Here is a 20,406-nt window from a genome sequence, read left to right on the forward strand (position 1 = left end):
ATCAATAACTCTCGGAGATGGGAGGTGAACAATAGGCTTTTATTAGCAGCAAAAGGGACCACAACATCATGGAGACTGAGGGAGGAGCAGTGCCTCCAATCGCCTTTATACAGGGGTCCGTGGGAGGAGCCACAGGAGCAGTCAGCAGAGGGGTGTGTCCAGACAGGTATACATAGTTTACCACAGAACTGAAGTCACACGCTTTGCAAAGCACCACATTTTGTAGTCACCAAATTTCATTAAACACGAAGCACACATGGTGGAACTTGTGGATAGTTATCCCCTCAGTTCAGGGATTTATTTGTTTTCCTACTCAGGAGGTGGTATAGCCTCACTCCACTAATAATTGCACGTTGATAATCACTGGTTTAGTGAGGTCATACGTGATAAGAACTAAAGCGAGAGATCCCATTAACAAAGACTAACTTGCGGACAATTATTCTGATGGGCATTACCAGGGGTATACATTCTGACTTAATAAGAATACTCAAGAGTACTTGCCTTTATTGAACTTGAGTTCTCTCTTCCAATACAAAATGAAAACCATAGTTGTGATGAAAGCTATCAGAGCAATGGTAATAATTAAACGAATGTGGAATGTCTTCAGTAGCATCTGACCTGAAAAGGGATGGACATTCATCTGTGATTTTCTCAACATATGAGTTAAACTTGCCTTAAAATAGGAAATACAACAGACTGGTGAAGCTGAGATCAAGAGGAGAGCTGATACAGGGTGTGACATTTACACTTAGTGAAGGAACAAAAAGATTTTACATGTCATTTATTTCCTGTAACATGCCTGTGATGACATATAAAGGGCATAATTATACAGTGATTGGATAATAGTATAGAGGGTTCAACAGTTCAAAGGTTCAATGGTTCCAAAGAATGTCTGCAGTATACAACCTGAAAATCTTACTCTCTGCAGACAACCTCGAAACAGAAGAAAATCCCAAATAATGAATGACAGAAAAACTGGAGATGAGAGAGATTCCGGAGGATTGGAGGGTTGTGAATGTTGTTCCTTTATTCAAGAAAGGGAGTAGAGATAGAGCAGAAAATTATAGATCAGTGAGTCTTACCTCGGGGATTGATAAGTTGATGGAGAAGATCCTGAGAGGCAGGATTTATGAACCTTAGGTATAGTCAGCATGGCTTTGTCAAGGGCAGGTCCTGCCTTACAAGCCTAATTGAATGTTTTGAGGATGTGACTAAACATATTGATGAAGAAAGAGCAGTAGATGTAGTGTATATGGATTTCAGCAAGGCATTTGATAACGTACCCCATGCAGGGCTTATTGAGAAAGTAAGGAGGCATGGGATCCAAGGGCACATTGCTTTGTGGATCCAGAAATGGCTTGCTCACAGAAGGAATAGAATGGTTCTAGATGGGTCATATTCTGCATGGAGGTTGGTCACCAGTGGAGTGCCTCAGGGATCTGTTCTGGGACCCTTACTCTTCATGATTTTTAAAAATGACCTGGATGAGGAAGTGTAGGGATGGGTTAGTAAGTTTGCTGATGATACTAAGGTTAGCGGTGTTGTGGATAATGTGAAGAGCTGTCAAAGGTTACAGCCAGACATTGATAGGATGCAAAACTGGTCTGAGAAGTGGCAGATGGAGTTCAACCCAGATAAGTGTGAAGTGGTTCATTTTGGTAGATCAATTATGTTGGCAAAATAAGTATTAATGGTAAGACTCTTGGCAGTGTGGAGGATCAGCGGTATCTTGAGGTCCAAGTCCATAGGACGCTCAAAGCAGCTGCACAGGTTGACTCTGTGGTTAAGAAGGCATACAGTGTATTGGCCTTCATCAATTGTGGAATTGAATTTAGGAGCCAAGAGGTAATGTTGCAACTATATAGGACCCTGGTCAGACCCCACTTGGAGTACTGTGCTCAGTTCTGGTCACCTCACTACAAGAGGGATGTGGAAGCCATAGAAAGGGTGCAGAGGGGATTTACAAGGATGTTGTCTGGATTGGGGAGCATGTCTTATGAGGATAGGTTGAGTGAACTCGGCCTTTTCTCCTTGGAGCGACAGAGTATGGGAGATGACCTGATAGAGTTGTATAAGATGATGAGAGGCATTGATCATCTCGACAGTCAGAGGCTTTTTCCCAGGGCTGAAATGGTTGCCACAAGAGGGCACAGGTTTAAGGTGCGGGGGAGTAGGTAGAGAGGAGATGTCAGGGGTAAGTTTTTTTTACTCAGAGAGTGGTGAGTGCGTGGAATGGGATGCTGGCAAACGTGGTGGAGGCAGATACGATAGGGTCTTTTCAGAGACTTTTGAATAGGTAAATGGAGTTTAGAAAAATAGAGGGCTATAGGTAAGCCCAGTAACTTCTAGGGTAGGGACATGTTCAGCTCAACCTTGTGGGCCGAAGGGCTGTATTGTGCTGTAGGTTTTCTGTTCTATGTTTTCTAACCCCAAAGCCCCTTGTCCCCTTGCACACAACCAACGTCAAGCAGCATCAAGCCTCTCCCCATTTTTTTCTAGCAGACAGTATCAGCACTCCCACAAGCCATCATGCAAGAAACAGCAAAGCCCCTGATGCACCATCAATAACTCACTCTGAGACGTAAGAAGTGAGATATCGGCTTTTATTGACTGGAAGAATGAACAACACTACATCCTGGAGAATGAGGCCGGGCTCAGGCCTCAATCGCCTTTATACAGGGGTCTGTGGGAGGAGCCACAGGAGCAGTCCAGACAGGTATATGTAGTTCACCACAGCCCCAAAGAAAGACCATGGTATACTGTCCATAAAAGAATACCGTTCAACATCCCTCAAGCTCTCTCTCTCACCTAGGCAGAGGCAGATATCACATCTTCCACTGTAATAGAGAGACAAACAGTTGCTGTTTTGATGTTACAGTCAGTAGCACAGCATTTTTTTGTTTCCTCAGCCTCTCACTCACAATTGAGACAGAGATAGAGTGATCACCCAAGTGCAGACATCTCTGACAGTCGCACCCATTATTTAGATGCTTCGGTCCCCCATGATGCTTCAGTTTTTGACATTGGCGAGAAATCAGGTCAACAAGGCCGCGCAAGGTCACAACCTGAAGGCGCTATCTTCCAAGCCTCTCCTGGAGATATTGAAATGCAGCCGATTGGCGAGCTCCAAGAACAGGAACAGGCTGCCGTCAAGCTCTGACTGACCCATAGATCAGGCCAGAATGAATAGAGCAGCAAAGTTAAGTCTGGAGTTTTATGCTCAGGCTGCACATTCCTAAAAATCACTGATCTATCTCAGACCTGACCTGATCCATTGTATGGGTATTGATATTAGAATAGAAAGGAAATAAATAACTGTCACTATTTGAGAAAGGTTTACAGGTGTTGAAGAAGTAATGCACCAACCTTCAGTGACTGGACAGAGCTTTCTGAGATCCACACTCGTAGTTGCCTCGCTGACAGGGTTCCTCACTGTGCAGTTGTACACTCTGTTATCACTCGGACTTAAGGACAATTCCAGTCTTCTCCCTCCATCAGTCAGTACATGTGACTCATCGGCCGTGACCTCATCACCTCCTGTCCACCAAGTGTAAACTGGCTCCGAGCCACGTTCCAGTAAACAGTGCAAACTGATGTTACATACTTCATCTGGGTCAAATTGGCTGCTATTTATTACGGGTGTTGATACACGTTCTGTTTATAAGAAAAAGACAAATAAAGATAATGATTTGTCAACAACAGATATTAGTTATGAGCCTCTCACAAGAACTTTGATATAGGGCTAGGAGAAGCCTGCTCTGCAATTCATCAATCTCATTTTTAACGCATCCTAAATTCCTTTTATATACAAAAGATCTATCTACTTTAGTATTGATTGACCCTAATAATTAAGTCTCCCCAGTCTTCTAGAGTAGTTCTACCTCTTAGTCTGACTCTAGCCTTCTCAGGTTGGGCAGATGTCCCCCAAACATTCACTCTATTAAGACCTATGAGATTTGTTTCATAAGTTTTGGTGAGATTACCTTTCATTCTTCTGAACTTTTAAGAATACAGATATACTCTATTCAATCTCTTGTAGGGAAACCCATCCATCCCAGGAACTATACTGCTGACAATGTGTTAGAACTCCCATGTATATCACGTTTTAAATAAGGAGGTTAAAATGGAATTTGTATGAACAGCTTTGTGAGAACTAGGAACATTTCTTGTCCATGTTATCTCTGTTCCATGTGGATGTTCAGTTAGCAAGCTCAATAGACCAGCACCTTTCTCTCCTGTTCTTCACTTTCACATCTCTCCTGCACTGTACAATTCTCCTTCCAAATAGTAAATGCTGCTGACGTCCCCTCCCACCACTGAGCAATGTGGTTTCTGGGACAAAAGGATGAGTACACAGGTGGCAGCAAGAATTTATTTTAAGAGATCATACTGTCAGATGACTTAGTGTTCCCTCCCAGAAAGCCACCTTCCAATGTTTTTGCCAGCAGTTTGTACAGTAAACAGACGATGCTTCACACCGGGTCCTTCACAAAAGCAAGTGCTGCATCTGAGCAGAGTTTCAGTATTCCCTCTGACTTGTGTGTCCCACAGGCTTCAGCTCAGACCACAAACATCTCCCCTTTCATCTCTCATTACTCTAAAAATGTCAGACCAGAATATATATTATAATTAAAATAATATTACCATAAATTCGCAGTTCCATCACTTCTTCATGGACATCTGTATCGGTCCTTGCATATATTGCATACAGACCTTCGTCACTGTCTGTTAGGTTCTGTATTTCCAGGCTATAGTCCAACGGGTTTAATGTCATCCTCTCTCTGTAACATTTTATTGGATTGTTTAGATATTTCTCACATAATTTAACCTTTTTTTGATTAGTTGAATTTATGTTATCCCAAATAATGACTGAAATGCTTTCTCCTGGCACATATACTGGCAAAGTGATTGACTGTCCCAGCGCCCCATTCACCACACGACGAGTAGCCAGATTCCCATCAGACTCTGCCAGAACTGAAACAGAAGGAGAAATCGTTAGAGTGATTAGTCCCAGCGTGTTGGCGTCCACATTTCCACAGCATGGCAACTCTAGCTTGGTCCCAAATCTGAGGGGCAAGGGGAAGCAGGCACATCAGAACACCACCACATTAGACACTACACCATGCTTAGAGTGTGCAGTTTTTAAATAATACTAGTTGTGTATGTTTGTGTTCAAGAAGCAGTATTTTTGTCACTGATCATTGCTGAGAAATAAACCAGTAGGTGACTACATGTGACTACACTTCAGTAGTTATTACATCAAAAGCACAGGGATAATCAGATAATCATCTGGTGCCCCCCACCCTACAGCATGTTGAATGCAAGGTGTAACACTTTCAGGTTTCTTGCTTTGTAGCCGTCTATAAGAAGCCAACTCTCACGGTTGTATAATTTATACATTTTTGATAATAAATGCACATTGAATATTGAATCTTTGAATCTTGGTTAATTGGCCACTTATTTGGGACTACTAATCAAGAAAATAGCAGGGATTGCCTTCATTGATTTGGGACCCCATGCTGCTCAGTTGGGGCAGGAGACTGCTGTCGTACATTTTCTGACTATTGTAGACGCTTGCACTTGCATGACATTAGACACTACACCATGCTTAGAGTGTACAGTTTATAAATAATGTGAGTTGTGTATGTTTGTTTTCAAGAAGCAGTATTTTTGTCACTGATCATTGGTGAGAAATAAACCAGTAAGACAATTATACTGTTTTGCTCTCTGCATTTTCAAGCAAGGGGGGTGGGGGTGAGGTGGGGGAGAGATGCCAGAAACGGCTGAGAGTGCAATTAAAATGCAGCTGCTTAATTAGGCTAAAATGTGCTGGTCCTAATGCGTCTTAATTAAGTATTGTTACGATTTCATAATGTACCAGCAGCAAGAGATTATATACTGAGTCGGGTTTTAAACTTAAAACCACTATCTTTATTAGTATCTACTTATAATATAGTAACTTAAGCAAGATAAACAAAGTTAACAGTGGTGTGTGTGTGTGTGTGTGTGTGTGTGTGTGTGTGTGTGTGTGTGTGTGTGTGTGTGTGTGTGTGTGTGTGTGTGTGTGTGTGTGTGTGTGTGTGTGTGTGTGTGTGTGTGTGTGTGTGTGTGTGTGTGTGTGTGTGTGTGTGTTCCAAACTATCAAGTTTAGGAACAGTTCTTAAAGTTTTAAAATGGCAAGTTAATAAGGATCTGTAATCCATGGAATAAATGATGGGAGAGAGATTTGTAATCCACATAGAAGTACGTAGCGAGAGGGTTCCATGCTGGTAAAACAAAATAACAATCGTTGCAGATCTTGTCCGTCGAGTCGTTCCGAAATCTACTTAGAAAAATCACCAGGTGACATTCCAGGTAAGGGCCAACAAAAGTGATACCACAGGAGACTCCTACAAATCCACACATCTGGATTATACGAAGTGCCAGTCACACATCGATTGTGTACTGTTATTAGATGCATATCATATTTTTTACTGAGTTAAGTATTGTATGTAATTAGTTTTGCTACAACAAGTGTATGGGATATTGGAAAAAAGTTGAATTTCCCCATGGGGATGAATAAAGTATCTATCTATCTATCTATCTACTGTGTGCCGATGATCAACCCAATCTTTTGGGCATGGGAGTGTTTCAAGCCATATCAGTGACAAGTTGAAATTCCAAAAGCCTTTTCAGTTTTTCTTTTTTTCTCTGTCTCTCTCTCTCCCTCTCCCTCTCCCACTCCCCATAGACCCGCCTCGCTCAGGCACTTAATGTAACACTCATAATACAAGCCTGTCTCTCAGTACACTATCATCCACTCTACTATAAAAGATCCTGATGTTAGGGAGTCTCTGTGACTAATTATTTAAGGCTGCAAATAGATGTGAATGTGACAAACACGGAGAGTGACTGTGTACCATTTGAATAAGTTCAGCTTCCCACAATACAGCTACAGTACCCTTCATCTCTGCTATTGATCGATCCCCGCAGGTTGTGTTGCTAACCCAAATTCTGGTAAAATTGCTAAACACAGAAGAATGTAGAGCAGTGGATATTACGTACATGGATTTCAGTGAGGATAATGCTCATTCAGAAAGTCAGAAGACGTGGGATCCAGAGAACCTTGTCTGTGTGGAGTCAGTATTGGTTTCTCATGGAAGGCAGAGGACAGTAGTAGATAGAGCAGAGCCTACCTAGATGTCTATGACCAGTGATGTTCCACAATGATCTGTTCTGGGAATCATAACTACTGTGATTTTTATAAATGACTTGGATGAGGGAGTGGTAAGGTGCTTACTGTGTTTGCAGATGACCCAAAGTTTAGTGCTGTTGTGGATAGTGTGAAAAGTTCTTGTAGATACTGTTACGTACCCTGTAACTGGGTGTCTTACCAGCAAAGATAGAAGTGTCTGTTGGAGTCTGGTGGTACTATTTTCAACAGTGTTTATTAGTAAAAATATACAAAACAATATCAATGCAAATATATAGATAATATACGTTAGCAATACTAAACCTAAAAGTGTGGGTATAATAGTAATCAATAATAAACCAGCTCTATCGTTGTCTAGGGGATAATGAATTGTCACATGGAAATATAAAGTTCAGTTCAGTTCATGCAGGCTGAGGTAGTTGTTGGTCGATGTGTTGTAATTGTTGGAGAGAGAGCCAGAGAGAGAGAGAGAGAGAGAGAGCGATCAAACAGTGACAGCCATTGTCCTTGCAAACCTTCCTTTACGATCTTGATCCGTTGATGTGTTTTTGTGGCCATTCAGGTATGACCCCTCTGTCCTTTAGCTAGACCGTTCTTCCGTGGTGGACTCGTCACCCAGGCAAGGGTGGACACACACACAAGCCCCCACCGGCCTCACTATAAACACTGTGAGTTAAAATTTACCGATCCTTCATTCGGTCTCCGATGCCCCACACTTTCTCGTGGGTGTCTGATGCTCACTGGTGTGTCTCCCGGTGCGTCTGAGGGGTGTCACCCCAGACCTCACTTTTATCCCCACTCACAGGGTCTCAGGTGTCAATCAGTTTTGAATGGCTCCGCCCATCAAACCAGCCCATTCCAGCTGTCCACTGAGGAATTTCAATGAACAGAATGGTACCAAGTAAACAATCCTTCTCCAAAAGACAATACAGGTAACTCAATGGCTCCTCTCCTCTCTCATCAGTAGCAGATGTTCCAACTTGTTTACCTCTTATCTGTGTCTCTCTCTCATGAGCTGTTATCAGTAACAGCTGACCTGCCGTTTTCTTTTGTCTCTCTTACTCTCCTGTTAACAGCATCGAAATAGTAACGGTTTGCGATTCTCCAAAAGGGGTGCATGGGCAACTCTGCACCCTTCTGCCCATCAAAGTTGTTCATCCTTCATAACAATACAAATTCGATATTGGTATGCAGAGAAGTGGTAGATGGAGTTCGAAATTGGACAAAGATAGGATGTAGAAAATTGGGCTGAGAAATGGCAGGTAGAATTCAATTCAGAAAATTGTGAAGTGATTCACTTTGGAAGGTCGAACTTGAAGGCGGAATACAGAGTTAATTCTTATCAGTGAGAAGGAACAGAGAGATCTTGGAGTCTACTCTGTAGATCCCTCAAAGATTCTGCACGTTGATAAGGGGTTCAAATTGCGTAATTTTTTTTTGCCCTTTATCTGTCGAGGAACTGAGTTAAAGAGCCATGAGCTGACCCCATCAAACTCAGATTAGACCACACTTAGAGTGTTGTATTCAGCTCTGGTCTCCTCATTATAGGAAGGAAATGTGCAGAGGAGATTTACCAGGCTACTGGCTGGAAGAGAGAGCATGTCTCATGAGAAAAGCTTGAGTGAACTAGGGTTTTTGTCTTTGGAATGAAACTGCCTTGATAAGAGAAATGTACAATGATAAGAGACATTGATAGAGCAAATGGGCAGAGCGTCTTTTCCAGATTGGAAATTACTAATGTAACACTTACCCAAAAGGCTGGTATATGTCTAGGGGAAAAGGAGATCCAGCCACACACCAACCCACCTCCCGTACACGCAGGTGCTGTGAGAATCGAGTTTATGCCTCGCGCCGCCCACCGTATCAACTTCACACCAAATACCATTATGAAATACACTTTATAGAGTTTACTAACATTAACTAATGAAGTATTAGGCAGTACTATATATATATATACACACATGTATATACAAGGAAAGAAAAAAAAAACAAAAGGCGCCAACTTATCAATGTTCAGTCAGTGTAGTGCACATCGTAGGAGCTCAATCAACGAATCATCCGACAGCCACGTCGTCGCAGCTGGGACCACCCGGTGGTCTTACGAGCAGTCTAGCGCCCATCCACCTTCCTCGTCCGTCTTCCTCACGACTCTCTCCACACTCCCAGCCCGCGCAACCCCTCCCCCAAGTTCCCAGCCTCACAAAACACAATAACATTCCCCATTGATTAACAAATGAATACAATTACCATATCAGCCATTCTAAAGCAAAACAACGGCGAGAGAAACATTTATCAGACAAAGAAGCATTCCTACTCGTAACAAACCAAAGAAGCCATTTTGAGTAACATACACAGGACATTGTACACTAATGTGAGAAGGCATAATTTTAAGAAGTTTGGAAGAAAGTATGGGGGGTTGTCAGAGGTAGGCCTTTTGCAGAGAGTGGTGGGTGCATGGAATGTGCTCCCGGGGGTAGGAGTAGAGACAGATAGAATTGTCAAGAACAGGGGCAGCATTGGACCCAACTGCAGGATGCAGACACTGAAGTACTAGGGGTAGGACAGGATGGGGATGCAATGGCATGTAAAGGGTGAGGCAGGCGGGGCTGGGTCCCAGAGTTCGGACTAGGCAAGGGGATTCTTCATGGCGGGCCGCATGGATCTCGGGCAGGGCCGCATGGATCTCGGGCAGGGCCGCCTCCCAGGCGGAAACAGAGGCCTGTGCCAGTCGCGGACACCTGGGCTGGTGCGGGGAACAACACTTAGGGAGCAATAGGTGGAAAGGGCGGAAACCCCCGTCGACCAGCGGCATTCTGGCTGGATCTACCCGACGGAGGCCACGAGTAGGAAGGGGTAGAACCCCCGCCGGGCAGCGGCAGTCCAGCCGGAACCGCCCGACGGAGGCAAGGGATCAAAAGAAAGCTGAGTCCAGGGTGAGCAGCAGGACTACCGTGATACACTGGTAAATTGGGAAAGGCAACCGACAGCATGGCAGCGCGAGCAAGACGAATAAAGCAGAACAGCGGGACCAGCACAAGAACAAGACCAACCAGAAAGAGCATATACAGAACAGGCCGGCAACCAGGGCAGAACAAGATTCCAAGCAGGGCGGCAACCAGGGCAGACCAGGATTCAGAGCTGGCAGTCCAGGTACAGAGCAGGTTAACCCCACAATTAGGCTCATTCCCCGAGCCCCTTATAAACACCTGCCCCCTAATAGGCAACAGGTGTACCTCCTTAAGCCAAGGTGATCCAATGGCTCCGTGTGACAGGAGGGCTGGCTGCAAGGCCCAGAATTCGGAGTCGGCGGACTGGAGCAAGACCCGGAAGGTGGGCCCCGGACTGGACAACAACAAGAATAGAGATATTTAAAAGATTGTTAGATAGATAGTTAAATGAAAGAAATATGGAGGGCTTGTCATGGTCCGGTGCATGAAATCCACATTCCGGTTCATGGTCCGGTCCATGCTACTTATTCCAGGTTTTCTGGTTTTCCCCAGTTTCTGTTGGGGCAGCTGATTCTTGTTTGGGCTGGCTTCATAAATAGCTTCAGGATTCAGCCTTTGGCTGCTGGATTGTTCCTGTCCAAATCCCCTTTCTGTAGCCCTTCCCTTCACCTTTCTCCTGGAGCTTTACCTCGCCTGAAGCCTTGCCTTCACTGCTGTCAATTTCTACCACTGGAGCAAGATAAGGAACTATCTTTTGTTGTTTTGAACTGTCTCTATGTCCACGCCTTCGCTAGGTAGGTCCGGCCGTCTGCCACTACCTAGTGTTGGAAACTGTCTGTGTCCACGTCTTTGCTAGGTAGGTCCAGCCAGCTACTGCTACTCTGTGTTGGGAACCGTCTCATCATATTCTGCATTCTGTGTATGAGTTCTGGCCATATATCCTGTACCCAAGGAGGGCTCCTGGCTCTGTGTTCTGTGTATGAGTCCTAGCCCTATGTCCTATTTCCAAGGAGGGGTCCCGGCTCTGTGTTCCATGTTCCTGTCTCTTACTCGACCAAGGCTCTGTGTTCCTGTCTCTTGCTTGACCAAGTCAAAGCTTCTGGGTCTCGTCCAGTTCTAGCCACATCCAAGAACCTTGTCCTGTCCAAGCCATGGCTTTGTGTTCTCGTCTTGTCCATGTGCCTCGCCCAGCCCAGGAGTACCTTGTCCAGCCCGGTGCTGGGGTTGTCTCGTCCTGTGCTGGGGTTCCCTTGTCTTGTCCAAGAGTCTCACGTCCAGTCCTGTTGCCTCTCCTCGTCCTGAACCCACGTCTTGTCCCCGCCTAATTCTGGAGTCCGAGCCCGAGTCAAGAACCAGGTTCTGGGTCCTTGTCCAGTCTCTGGCTTGGAGTCCAAGCCCAGGCTCCTAGTTCCCAGTTCCATGTCCTGGTTCCACTATCCTAGCCAAGTCCTAGCCCAGGCCTGGAATCCTTGTCTGTGTCATGTCCAGCGTGCTTTCTTCCCCACTTCCCTTGCTTCCTTCTCACGTCTAGTCCTGTTTCTGGTAGTTCAGTGTCTGTGTCTTGCATTTGGGTCCGCTCCCAACGCCATCTTATGTCAGGGCTATGCGGGAGGAAAGCATTAAACTGAATTGTCTTTTTTACTTGTATCCTTCATAGACATGAGGATTAAAAATCTCTACGTTACGTCTCCGACTAAATGCACAATGTGCAATTTATAGTAATTTATAATAAACAGTATGTACAACAGAACAGGTAATTTAACATAGAAATACAATTGTATCAGTATTGATCTTGGAGTAGATTAAAAATTCGGCACGGTATAGTGGGCCGAAGGGCCTGTGTTGCGCAGTACTGTTCTAAGTTTCTGACGTGATAGCAGAAAAGGAAAAAGCTGCTATTGAACTGATAACCTGCTAACGTTTTATGTAACACTAATTTCAATCTTCGCCGTTACATGCTTTAAGAAAACGACTTACTTTGAAATTAAGTAGATTCTAGTCACGCAGTTTGTAGCTCAGTTCTGGACGGTTATTTCCATAATTTCCAGAACAAATATAAACCTGGTAATTTATGCCCTGACTTGGTAACCGAACCTCGGGTTTATAATTCTACACATTTCGGTCATTGATCAGTTTCACACTTTATTCCAAGCGTGCTCTCGACGGCGTGAGAGGCAGGTACTTTGCCTAAGACAGGTACTGAGGCTCTGTACGGAAAGTCTCCCCCCTCCCCGATCTGCAACGGCAACTATGGCTGACGGAGGGAAAAAACTCACTTCAAAAGATGATTGGCTGTCTAAAGGGAACTGGGCAGAAAACGGCTGCGAAAGTTTACCGAGATCTGAAATTCAATGCACAGGCAAAGCCACTGCAACAGAAGCACTCGTTGCAGTCCCCTACCTGGGGCTCAGCGTTTAACCCCTCCACCACCCTCGCCCACCAGTTTAAAGCGGAAAGCTGTGAACCCACCTCCCGAATCGCTCAACAGCAGGTAAAGAATCGTGAAGCCGGCGACGATCTCAGAACCTATCTTTGCCATTTGCTCTGTGAAGAGAAGATTGTCATTAAATGCGGTAGTGCTGCACTGGCTTTGGTTATATCCTCCGGCCGGGTGAGCACAGAAAGGGGCGGGGAAGTTGAAAACAGTTTGAAAGGGAGAGGCGAGAGTGAAGAGGAGACGTTCAGTTCGTCGGGGACGATGTCAGCTCTTAGCTGAGTGATCTAATCGGTCCCCGCCCTTCCACCTGTACCCCACAGCCTAATTTTCCTCTACTTTCCATCGACTTCCTTTTATCCATATAATCCAGACAAACAGCACCCGAACGGAGCGATAGAATCCACATCGATCTTTATCTGCCCATTTTCACCAATACTACATGAGCCCATTTTTAATTCCCTTCGTATCCCCATCAACTGCCTCACACCCTGACACTCATCAACACGCTAATTAGCTTCTCACGACTAATTAACCTACCGTCCCCAGACGGTGCTAGGAAACCGGGGCATCCGGGGAAACCTAAGCGATCACCGGCACAGCCTCCAAACTCCACACGGACAGCACCGGAACGGTCGGATCGAACCGGGATCCTGGAGCTGTGAGGCAGTAGTTCCGCCACCGTCACAAGTTGCGGACAGGTTACGACTGGTTACAGCAACTTTAGTTAAGGGACGGAACGCAACAACCAGGGACAAAGTGAGGAACAAACTAGGTATAAAACAGCAGCAGAGTGGGTGGATGGGGGTTCGATTGCAATGTCTAAGAGAAGATTGGATGAGTGAATGGATGGGAGGGGTACTGAGATCTATGGTCCGTTTGTGGATCGATGGGACTAGGCAGAAGATCGCAGACTAGATGGGCCAAACGGCCTGTTGCCGTGCTGTTGTTCTCTATGATTGTGTCAAAACGCTGACTCTGTGAGAAACCGCTTAACAGCTCCAGCAACAGCTATGGCGGGAAATGCACAGTCGGCGTTTCGTGTCTGGACCCTTCATCTGTCCATTTCCCCACGCCCCTCATATGCCTCTAGCGTTTAGTGTGTTTCTACAGATTCCAGCATCTGCAGACTCTTATTTCAAAATACGGAGTCTAGACAGCCACGAATATATTCAGGAAATGTAAGGGTCTGATATAAGAGCAGCAATTACAGAGGATCTGACCGTAACAGGGTACAGTAATAATATGCGGAATGAAAGCACGGAACACATCCGCAAGCCTGAGCCACAGAACTGGTTCCTAAACTTCCTTTTTTCTTGACCACCACCTCAGTAAGTCATCACGCTTAGATCCCGTATATACCGGTCTTCTCATTCATCCTAAGAGGAACATGCTGTTCCAGGACTCTTGATATCATACTTTTAAAAACCTCCCGCTTGCAATTCATTCCTTTCCTTTCAAATAGGTTCAGCGGGTCATTCTCCAGTTTAACAACCTAACCTGTGAGCTGCCCTACCTGTTCCCGTCACTGTCTTAAAAGTAATACAGTTATGGTACGAGGGCTAAAATGCTCTGATTGCCACTTTAACAACATGTGATGCTTCTTTCCTTTAGAGAAGGTCCACACTATTGCACCAGCCCAAGTAGGGGCCTCTAAGTACTGACCCTAGAAACATCCCCTTTTCGCTCACCCATACGCCTGCTTTGCCTCTATCCAGGAGCATTGAGTTACCAGTCCTGCCCTTAACTCAGCCTGTTTCAATAATGACTGTGAAATCCCAGTACACGAGGCAATCGTTCCCTGAGATTCTCCATTTTACCCATTAAGCCTCGAAGTAGATGGAATTTAATTCAATATTTATTTCCCTCCGCTTAAAATGTCTGCCTATCCGGATCCAATAGCGTGCTCCTGCTCAGTGTTCCGTCCTCACCCTTACCTCCTGCACACCACCCCCCACCCCCAACGCCCATCTAGTATCTTGTTTAAACCCTGCGTGTTCGTACATGTCTCACCCCGTGGAACGACATACTGTAGTCTGCTCAGCGTCCGCCTTTCATTTCCTACCAGCTACTGTCAGGCTGCTCCTCATCCGGGTGGAGCTCTACCCTGTGGCTTGGCTGAGGACAGCAAACAGATGGGAGTACTGATGGTGCCAGAATCAGAATCAACTTTAATATCACTGGCACATGTCGTGAAATCTGTTGTTTTGCGATAGCAACGCATTACAATACGATACATTTAGAACTAAAAATTACAAAGACCCATAAACAAATAAAATAAGTTGTGTAAAAAGAGAGCAAAATCAAGATAGAAAGAGACAACAAATGTGTGTTGCTTGCATTTCCAGCATCTGCAGATTTTATCTTGTTTGAGAATGAAGTAAATCAATATGATACATTATCCACAGCGTCAGGGAGTAACTACTCCTGAATGGTTGAGTGAGTGACGTCAGGCATCTGTACCACCCTCCCACCTTTGGTATATCCATCCAGTATTTTTACCTCCCCTTCCCCCTTTTTCTATTTCCCTCTCTGGTCTCTTACCTTATCTCCTCACCTGCCTATCATGCACCCCTGGTGCCCTTCCTTCTTCCCTTTTCCGTTAGTCCACTCTCCTTTCCTACCAGATTCCTGCTTCTCCGGCCATTTACTTTTCCCACCCACCTGACCACCTATCATCTTCTAGCTATTCTCATTCCCTTACTCCACCTTTTCGTTCCGGTATCTTCCCCTTTCCTTTCCATTCCTGAAGAAGGGTCTCGGCCAAAAACATCAATCATTTCCAGAGATGCTGCATATCCCAGAGCGATAGAGCAGTGGAAGAAGTGCATGGAGTAAAGCCAGATCTAACATATAGAGAGGCTTTGAGGAAAGAGAAGCAGAATAAAGGTTTTAAAGGTAGTAAGGTATAAGGGTTAAAGTGTATGTACTTCAATGCAAGAAGCATCAGGAACAAAGGTGATGAACTGAGAGCTTGGATACGTACATGGAATTATGATGTAGTGGCCATTACGGAGACTTGGCTGGCACCAGGGCATGAATAGATTCTCAATATTCCTGGATTTCAGTGCTTTAAAAGGGATAGAGGGGGAGTGGAAAGGGGACGAGGGTGGCATTACTGGTCAGGTATACTATTACAGCTACAGAAAGGGTGGGTAATGTAGCAGGATCCTCTTTTGAGTCAGTATGGGTGGAAGTCAGGAACAGGAAGGGAGCAGTTGCTCTAATGGGAGTATTCTACAGGCCCCCTGGTAGCAGCAGAGATACTGAGGAGCAGATTGGGAGGCAGATTTTGAAAAGGTGAAAAAATAACAGTGTTGTTACCATGGGTGACTTTAACTTCCCTAATATTGATTGGCACCTGATTAGTTCCAATGGTTTAAACAGGCAGCTTTTGTTAAGTGTGTCCAGGATGGATTCCTCTCACAGTATGCTGACAGGCCAACTAGGGGGATTGCTATACTAGATATTATTAGGTAATGAACTGGGTCAGGTCACAGATGTCTCAGTGGGTGAGCATCTGGGGGACAGTGACCACTGCTCTCTGGCCTTTAGTATTATCATGGAAAAGGATAGAATCAGAGAGGGCAGGAAAAATTTTAATTGGGGAAGGGCAAATTATGAGGATATAAGTAGAACATGCGGATGTGAATTGGGATGATGCTTTTGCAGGGAAATGTACTATGGACATGTGGTTGATGTTTAGGGATCTCTTGCAGGATGTTAGGGATAAATTTGTCCCAGTGAGGCAGATAAAGAATGGAAGGATGAAGGAACCATGGGTGACAAGTGAGGTGGAAAATCTAGTCAGATGGAAGAAGGCAGCATACGTGAGGTTTAGGAAGCAAGGATCAGATGATTTTATTGAGGAATATAGGGTAGCAAGAAAGGAGCTTAAGAAGGGGCTGAGGAGAGCAAGAAGGGGGCATGAGAAGGTCTTGGTGAGTAGGGTAAAGGAAAAGCCCAAGGCATTCTTCAATTATGTGAAGAACAAAAAGTTGACAGGAGTGAAGATAGAAATGATTAGAGATAAAGGTGGGAAGATGTGCCTGGAGGCTGTGGAAGTGAGCGAGGTCCTCAATGAATACTTCTCTTTGGTATTCACCAATGAGAGGCAACTTGATGAGAGGGAACTTGATGAGTGAGGTTGATGTTCTGGAGCATGTTGATATTAAGGCAGAAGAGGTGTTGGAGTTGTTAAAATACATCAGGATGAATAAGTCCCCAAGGCCTGATGAATATTCCCCAGGCTGCTCCACAAATTGAGGGAAGAGATTGCTGAGCCTCTGGCTGGGATTGTTATGTCCTCGTTCACAGGAATGGCACCAGAGGACTGGAGGGAGGTGAATGTTGTCCCCTTGTTCAAAAAAGGTAGAAGGGATAGTCTGGGTAATTATAGACCAGTGAACCTTATGTCTGTGGTGGGAAAGCTGTTGGAAAAGATTCTTAGAGATAGAATCTATGGGAATTTAGAGAATCATGGTCTAATCAGGGACAGTCATCATAGCTTTGTGAAGTGCAGATCATGTCTAACAAGCCTGATAGAGTTCTTTGGGGAGGTGACCATGCATATAGATGAGGATAGTGCAGTGGGTGTGATCTACATGGATTTTAGTAAGGCATTCGACAAGGTACCACACGGAAGGCTTATTCAGAAAGTCAGAAGGCATGGGATCCAGGGAGGTTTGGCCAGGTGGATTCAGAATTGGCTTGCCTACAGAAAGCAGAGGGTCGTGGTAGAGGGAGTATATTCAGATTGGAGGATTGTGACTAGTGGTGTCCCACAAGGATCGGTTCTGGGACCTCTACTTTTCGTGATATTTATTAACGACCTGGATGTGGGGGTAGAAGTGTGGGTTGGCAAATTTGCAGATGACACAAATGTTGGTGGTGTTGTAGACAGTGTAGAGGATTGTCGAAGATTGCAGAAAGACATTGATAGGGTGCAGAATTGGGCTGAGAAGTGGCAGATGGAGTTCAACCTGGAGAAGTGTGAGGTGGTACACTTTGGAAGGACAAACTCCAAGGCAGAGTACAAAGTAAATGGTAGGATACTTGGTAGTGTGGAGGAGCCGAGGGATCTGGGCGTACATGTCCACAGATCCTGAAAGTTGCCTCACAGGAAGGTAGGATAGATAAGAAAACTAATGGGGTGTTAGCTTTCATAAGTTGAGGGATAGAGTTTAAGAGTCGCGGGGTAATGATGCAGCTGTATAAAACTCTGGTTAGGCCACACTTGGAGTATTGAGTTCAGTTCTGGTCGCCTCACTATAGGAAGGATGTGGAAGCATTGGAAAAGGTACAGAGGTGATTTACCAGGATGCTGCCTGATTTAAGAGAGTATGCATTATGATCAGAGATTAGGGGAGATTACTCTCTGGAGAGAAGGAGGATGAGAGGAGACATGACAGGGGTATAAAAGATATTAAGAGGAATAGATAGAGTGGACAGCCAGCACCTCTTCCCCAGGACACCACTGCTCAATACAAGAGGATGTGGCTTTAAGGTAAGGGGAGGGAAGTTCAAGGGGGATATTAGAGGAAGGTTTTTCGCTCAGAGATTGGTTGGTGCGTGGAATGCACTGCCTGAGTCAGTGGTGGAGGCAGATACACTAGTGAAGTTTAAGAGACTACTGGACAGGTATATGTAGGAATTTAAGGTGGAGGGTTATATGGGGGACAGGGTTTACAGGGTCGGCACAACATTGTGGGCCAAAGGTCCTGTACTGTGCTGTATTGTTCTATGTTCTATAATTGATGAGCTCGATAAATGTTTGCTGATGTTTGACTCTAATCAAGAAGCCATCATCAATGTGCAGCTGAGGGTGTTGGCTCCTCAGACTGCCGGGTTCCTCTGGGGTCTGAATGGATATTGATTAGACTTCGTAATCTGGTTGACTGGTTTGACAAGTACTACATTGGTCCTACAGGAAGAAAACGATCAATCTGGCTACACAAGCATCAGCGAGCGAGCAGAAAGCATGACCCTCTCTCACTAGTATCTGCTCATGAAGGTAAAGGACACCATTTCAGATGGATGACAACCAGAAACTTTAATCAAGCAAGAAAAAAAAAAGAGAATTTCTTGAAGTGTGATTCTCTACAGAGGGATCCATCAACAAACATATCAATGTAAATCCCTATGGAGAAAAGAGAAACAACAACGTCAACAATTGATGAATCGGCAATAACCACAGTGTCTGGACAGCGAAGAAAACACTTCCAGTGGACCTCCCTCGACACTAGCCAAACTGTTTGCAGAACCGAGAAACCAGATCACAATGTCTATTAATATCCATTTCAACCCCGGAGCTGGGGAGCCAACACTCTCAACTGCGCATTGATGATGCCTTCTCGATTGGAGTGGAAAGTCTGCAAAAATTTTGCCAAGCTCAGCGATCAATCAGACCTCCAGATAGTCAACCTGAGCTTCTGCACAGAAACCTTGGCTTCACACTGTTAGATTTTCCTTACATCCCCTTCATCTCAGCTCTTTCCCCTCTGTAACTGAAAATAAAAAGGAACCTTCATCTGCAACAATACCTGTTTCCCTTTCCACAAATGCTGCTGTTCAAGCTGCAGGTTATCAAGTCAAGAATGTTCTTCAGAAGTTAACAATGAGGCGCAATCTTAAGGTTACAGCTATTCTATTAGATGCTCATTACAGTGTAGGCCATGCAGTATCAGCTTGAAGCAGCAGGTAAGAAAAACAGGAAAACCGTAAGTACCAGCAAGTAACAAACGACTGGAGACTTTATGGTCCCTCCCTGTACTTCAGACTAGTTTAACCTGGTTAGATAGGGCAATCTAACTGACAGGCTTGATTGGTACCAGCATGACATCTCAGACTTGCAGATCAAGAAATAACAAAACAAAGTAAAGAACCAACAAAACAAAAATTACTGTCAGTCCCCTGCCAACCTACAAACAGATGATTGAACAAACACATAAGTATGCATAAAGAAAGTTGAGCTATAAGAAAAATAACACTTTGCATAGCAATCTAGACTCTAATATAACACTGCCTTACCTGCTGAATGTCCTCTGAATTTGTGTAACTCTTACACTCTTATATGTGTTAAATAGGTGCCTGTTCCATCTTTGATAAGATTGCTAATTACAGTATTTCAACGGAAATTATTGGACTCCTTTCTGGCTGAGAGACATCATTCAACCAACCTCACTAAAACTGCCTAATTTCTATTTGCTATGTTCGTGACTGTTGTTTTAAAGTAATAGGATGTCACATTTCACGCAAAGATTAGATTATTCTTTTCTTTGGGTTTTTGGAACTCTGTTCATCAAGTAGTCTTTAAATATTTTTAAAGGTGAGATAGCTAGGATCTTGAGGAGCAAGGATATGAAGGGTTTTGGTGTAAACAAGAACATATGTGTTGAGGTTACAGTTAGATTATTCCCTAACTTTATTGTGCTTCAAAGCAGGCTCCAGGGATGATGCCTACACTATTACTGCAAGATTTTGCCAGTTTCACTGTACCTTAATATTGGCTATCAAACTAGAGTACATATCTCATTCATTCACTAGGTTACACTAGTTTATCTTCTTTGGTGGTCTTCAATTTGGGAGGAAATACGTTGGCTAGGATTCACATTCCTCATACAAACTTCCACAAAGTAGACAATGAATGAGGAGAATGGAAGTGAATTTTAGAACTGCAGTGCAGCCAAGAATGTATGAATGGGTTCAGCCCAAGTGACAAATTTCTTCTGTCATCGTGCTAAAATCAAAGACATCTTCAACAGTTTTGTGACTAAGGAATACTGTAGAAATAAACACCTCGACCCTTCTCTGGTATTCAATACAATTGTTGC

General features: G+C 44.4%; 1 protein-coding gene across 1 annotated transcript; it reads right to left on the minus strand.

Moving 5' to 3' along the window:
* Positions 1-2,598: 2,598 nt before the first annotated feature.
* Positions 2,599-12,751, minus strand: LOC140718643 (SLAM family member 9-like). The gene is made up of 4 exons (XM_073032650.1): positions 12,610-12,751; positions 4,645-4,974; positions 3,367-3,654; positions 2,599-2,837 (listed from the first exon to the last, which is right to left on the minus strand). The coding sequence occupies exons 1-4, from the start codon at positions 12,677-12,679 to the stop codon at positions 2,809-2,811; spliced, it is 717 nt and encodes a 238-aa protein (XP_072888751.1). The 5' UTR covers positions 12,680-12,751; the 3' UTR covers positions 2,599-2,808.
* Positions 12,752-20,406: the final 7,655 nt, after the last annotated feature.

This window comes from Hemitrygon akajei, chromosome 2, assembly GCF_048418815.1.
Source record: "Hemitrygon akajei chromosome 2, sHemAka1.3, whole genome shotgun sequence".
Taxonomy (NCBI): Eukaryota; Metazoa; Chordata; class Chondrichthyes; order Myliobatiformes; family Dasyatidae; genus Hemitrygon; species Hemitrygon akajei.

Bases quoted from the DNA above. Each gene is read 5' to 3' on its own strand.
- LOC140718643 (XM_073032650.1), bottom strand. From the start codon at position 12,679: ATGGCAAAGATAGGTTCTGAGATCGTCGCCGGCTTCACGATTCTTTAC. The intron at 3,655-4,644 runs GTAATATTATTT...TCTTATAAACAG, and splicing joins GATGGAACTGCGAATTTATG to AACGTGTATCAACACCCGTA. The intron at 2,838-3,366 runs GTTGGTGCATTA...TCTCTATTACAG, and splicing joins GCTCTGTCCAGTCACTGAAG to TGGAAGATGTGATATCTGCC.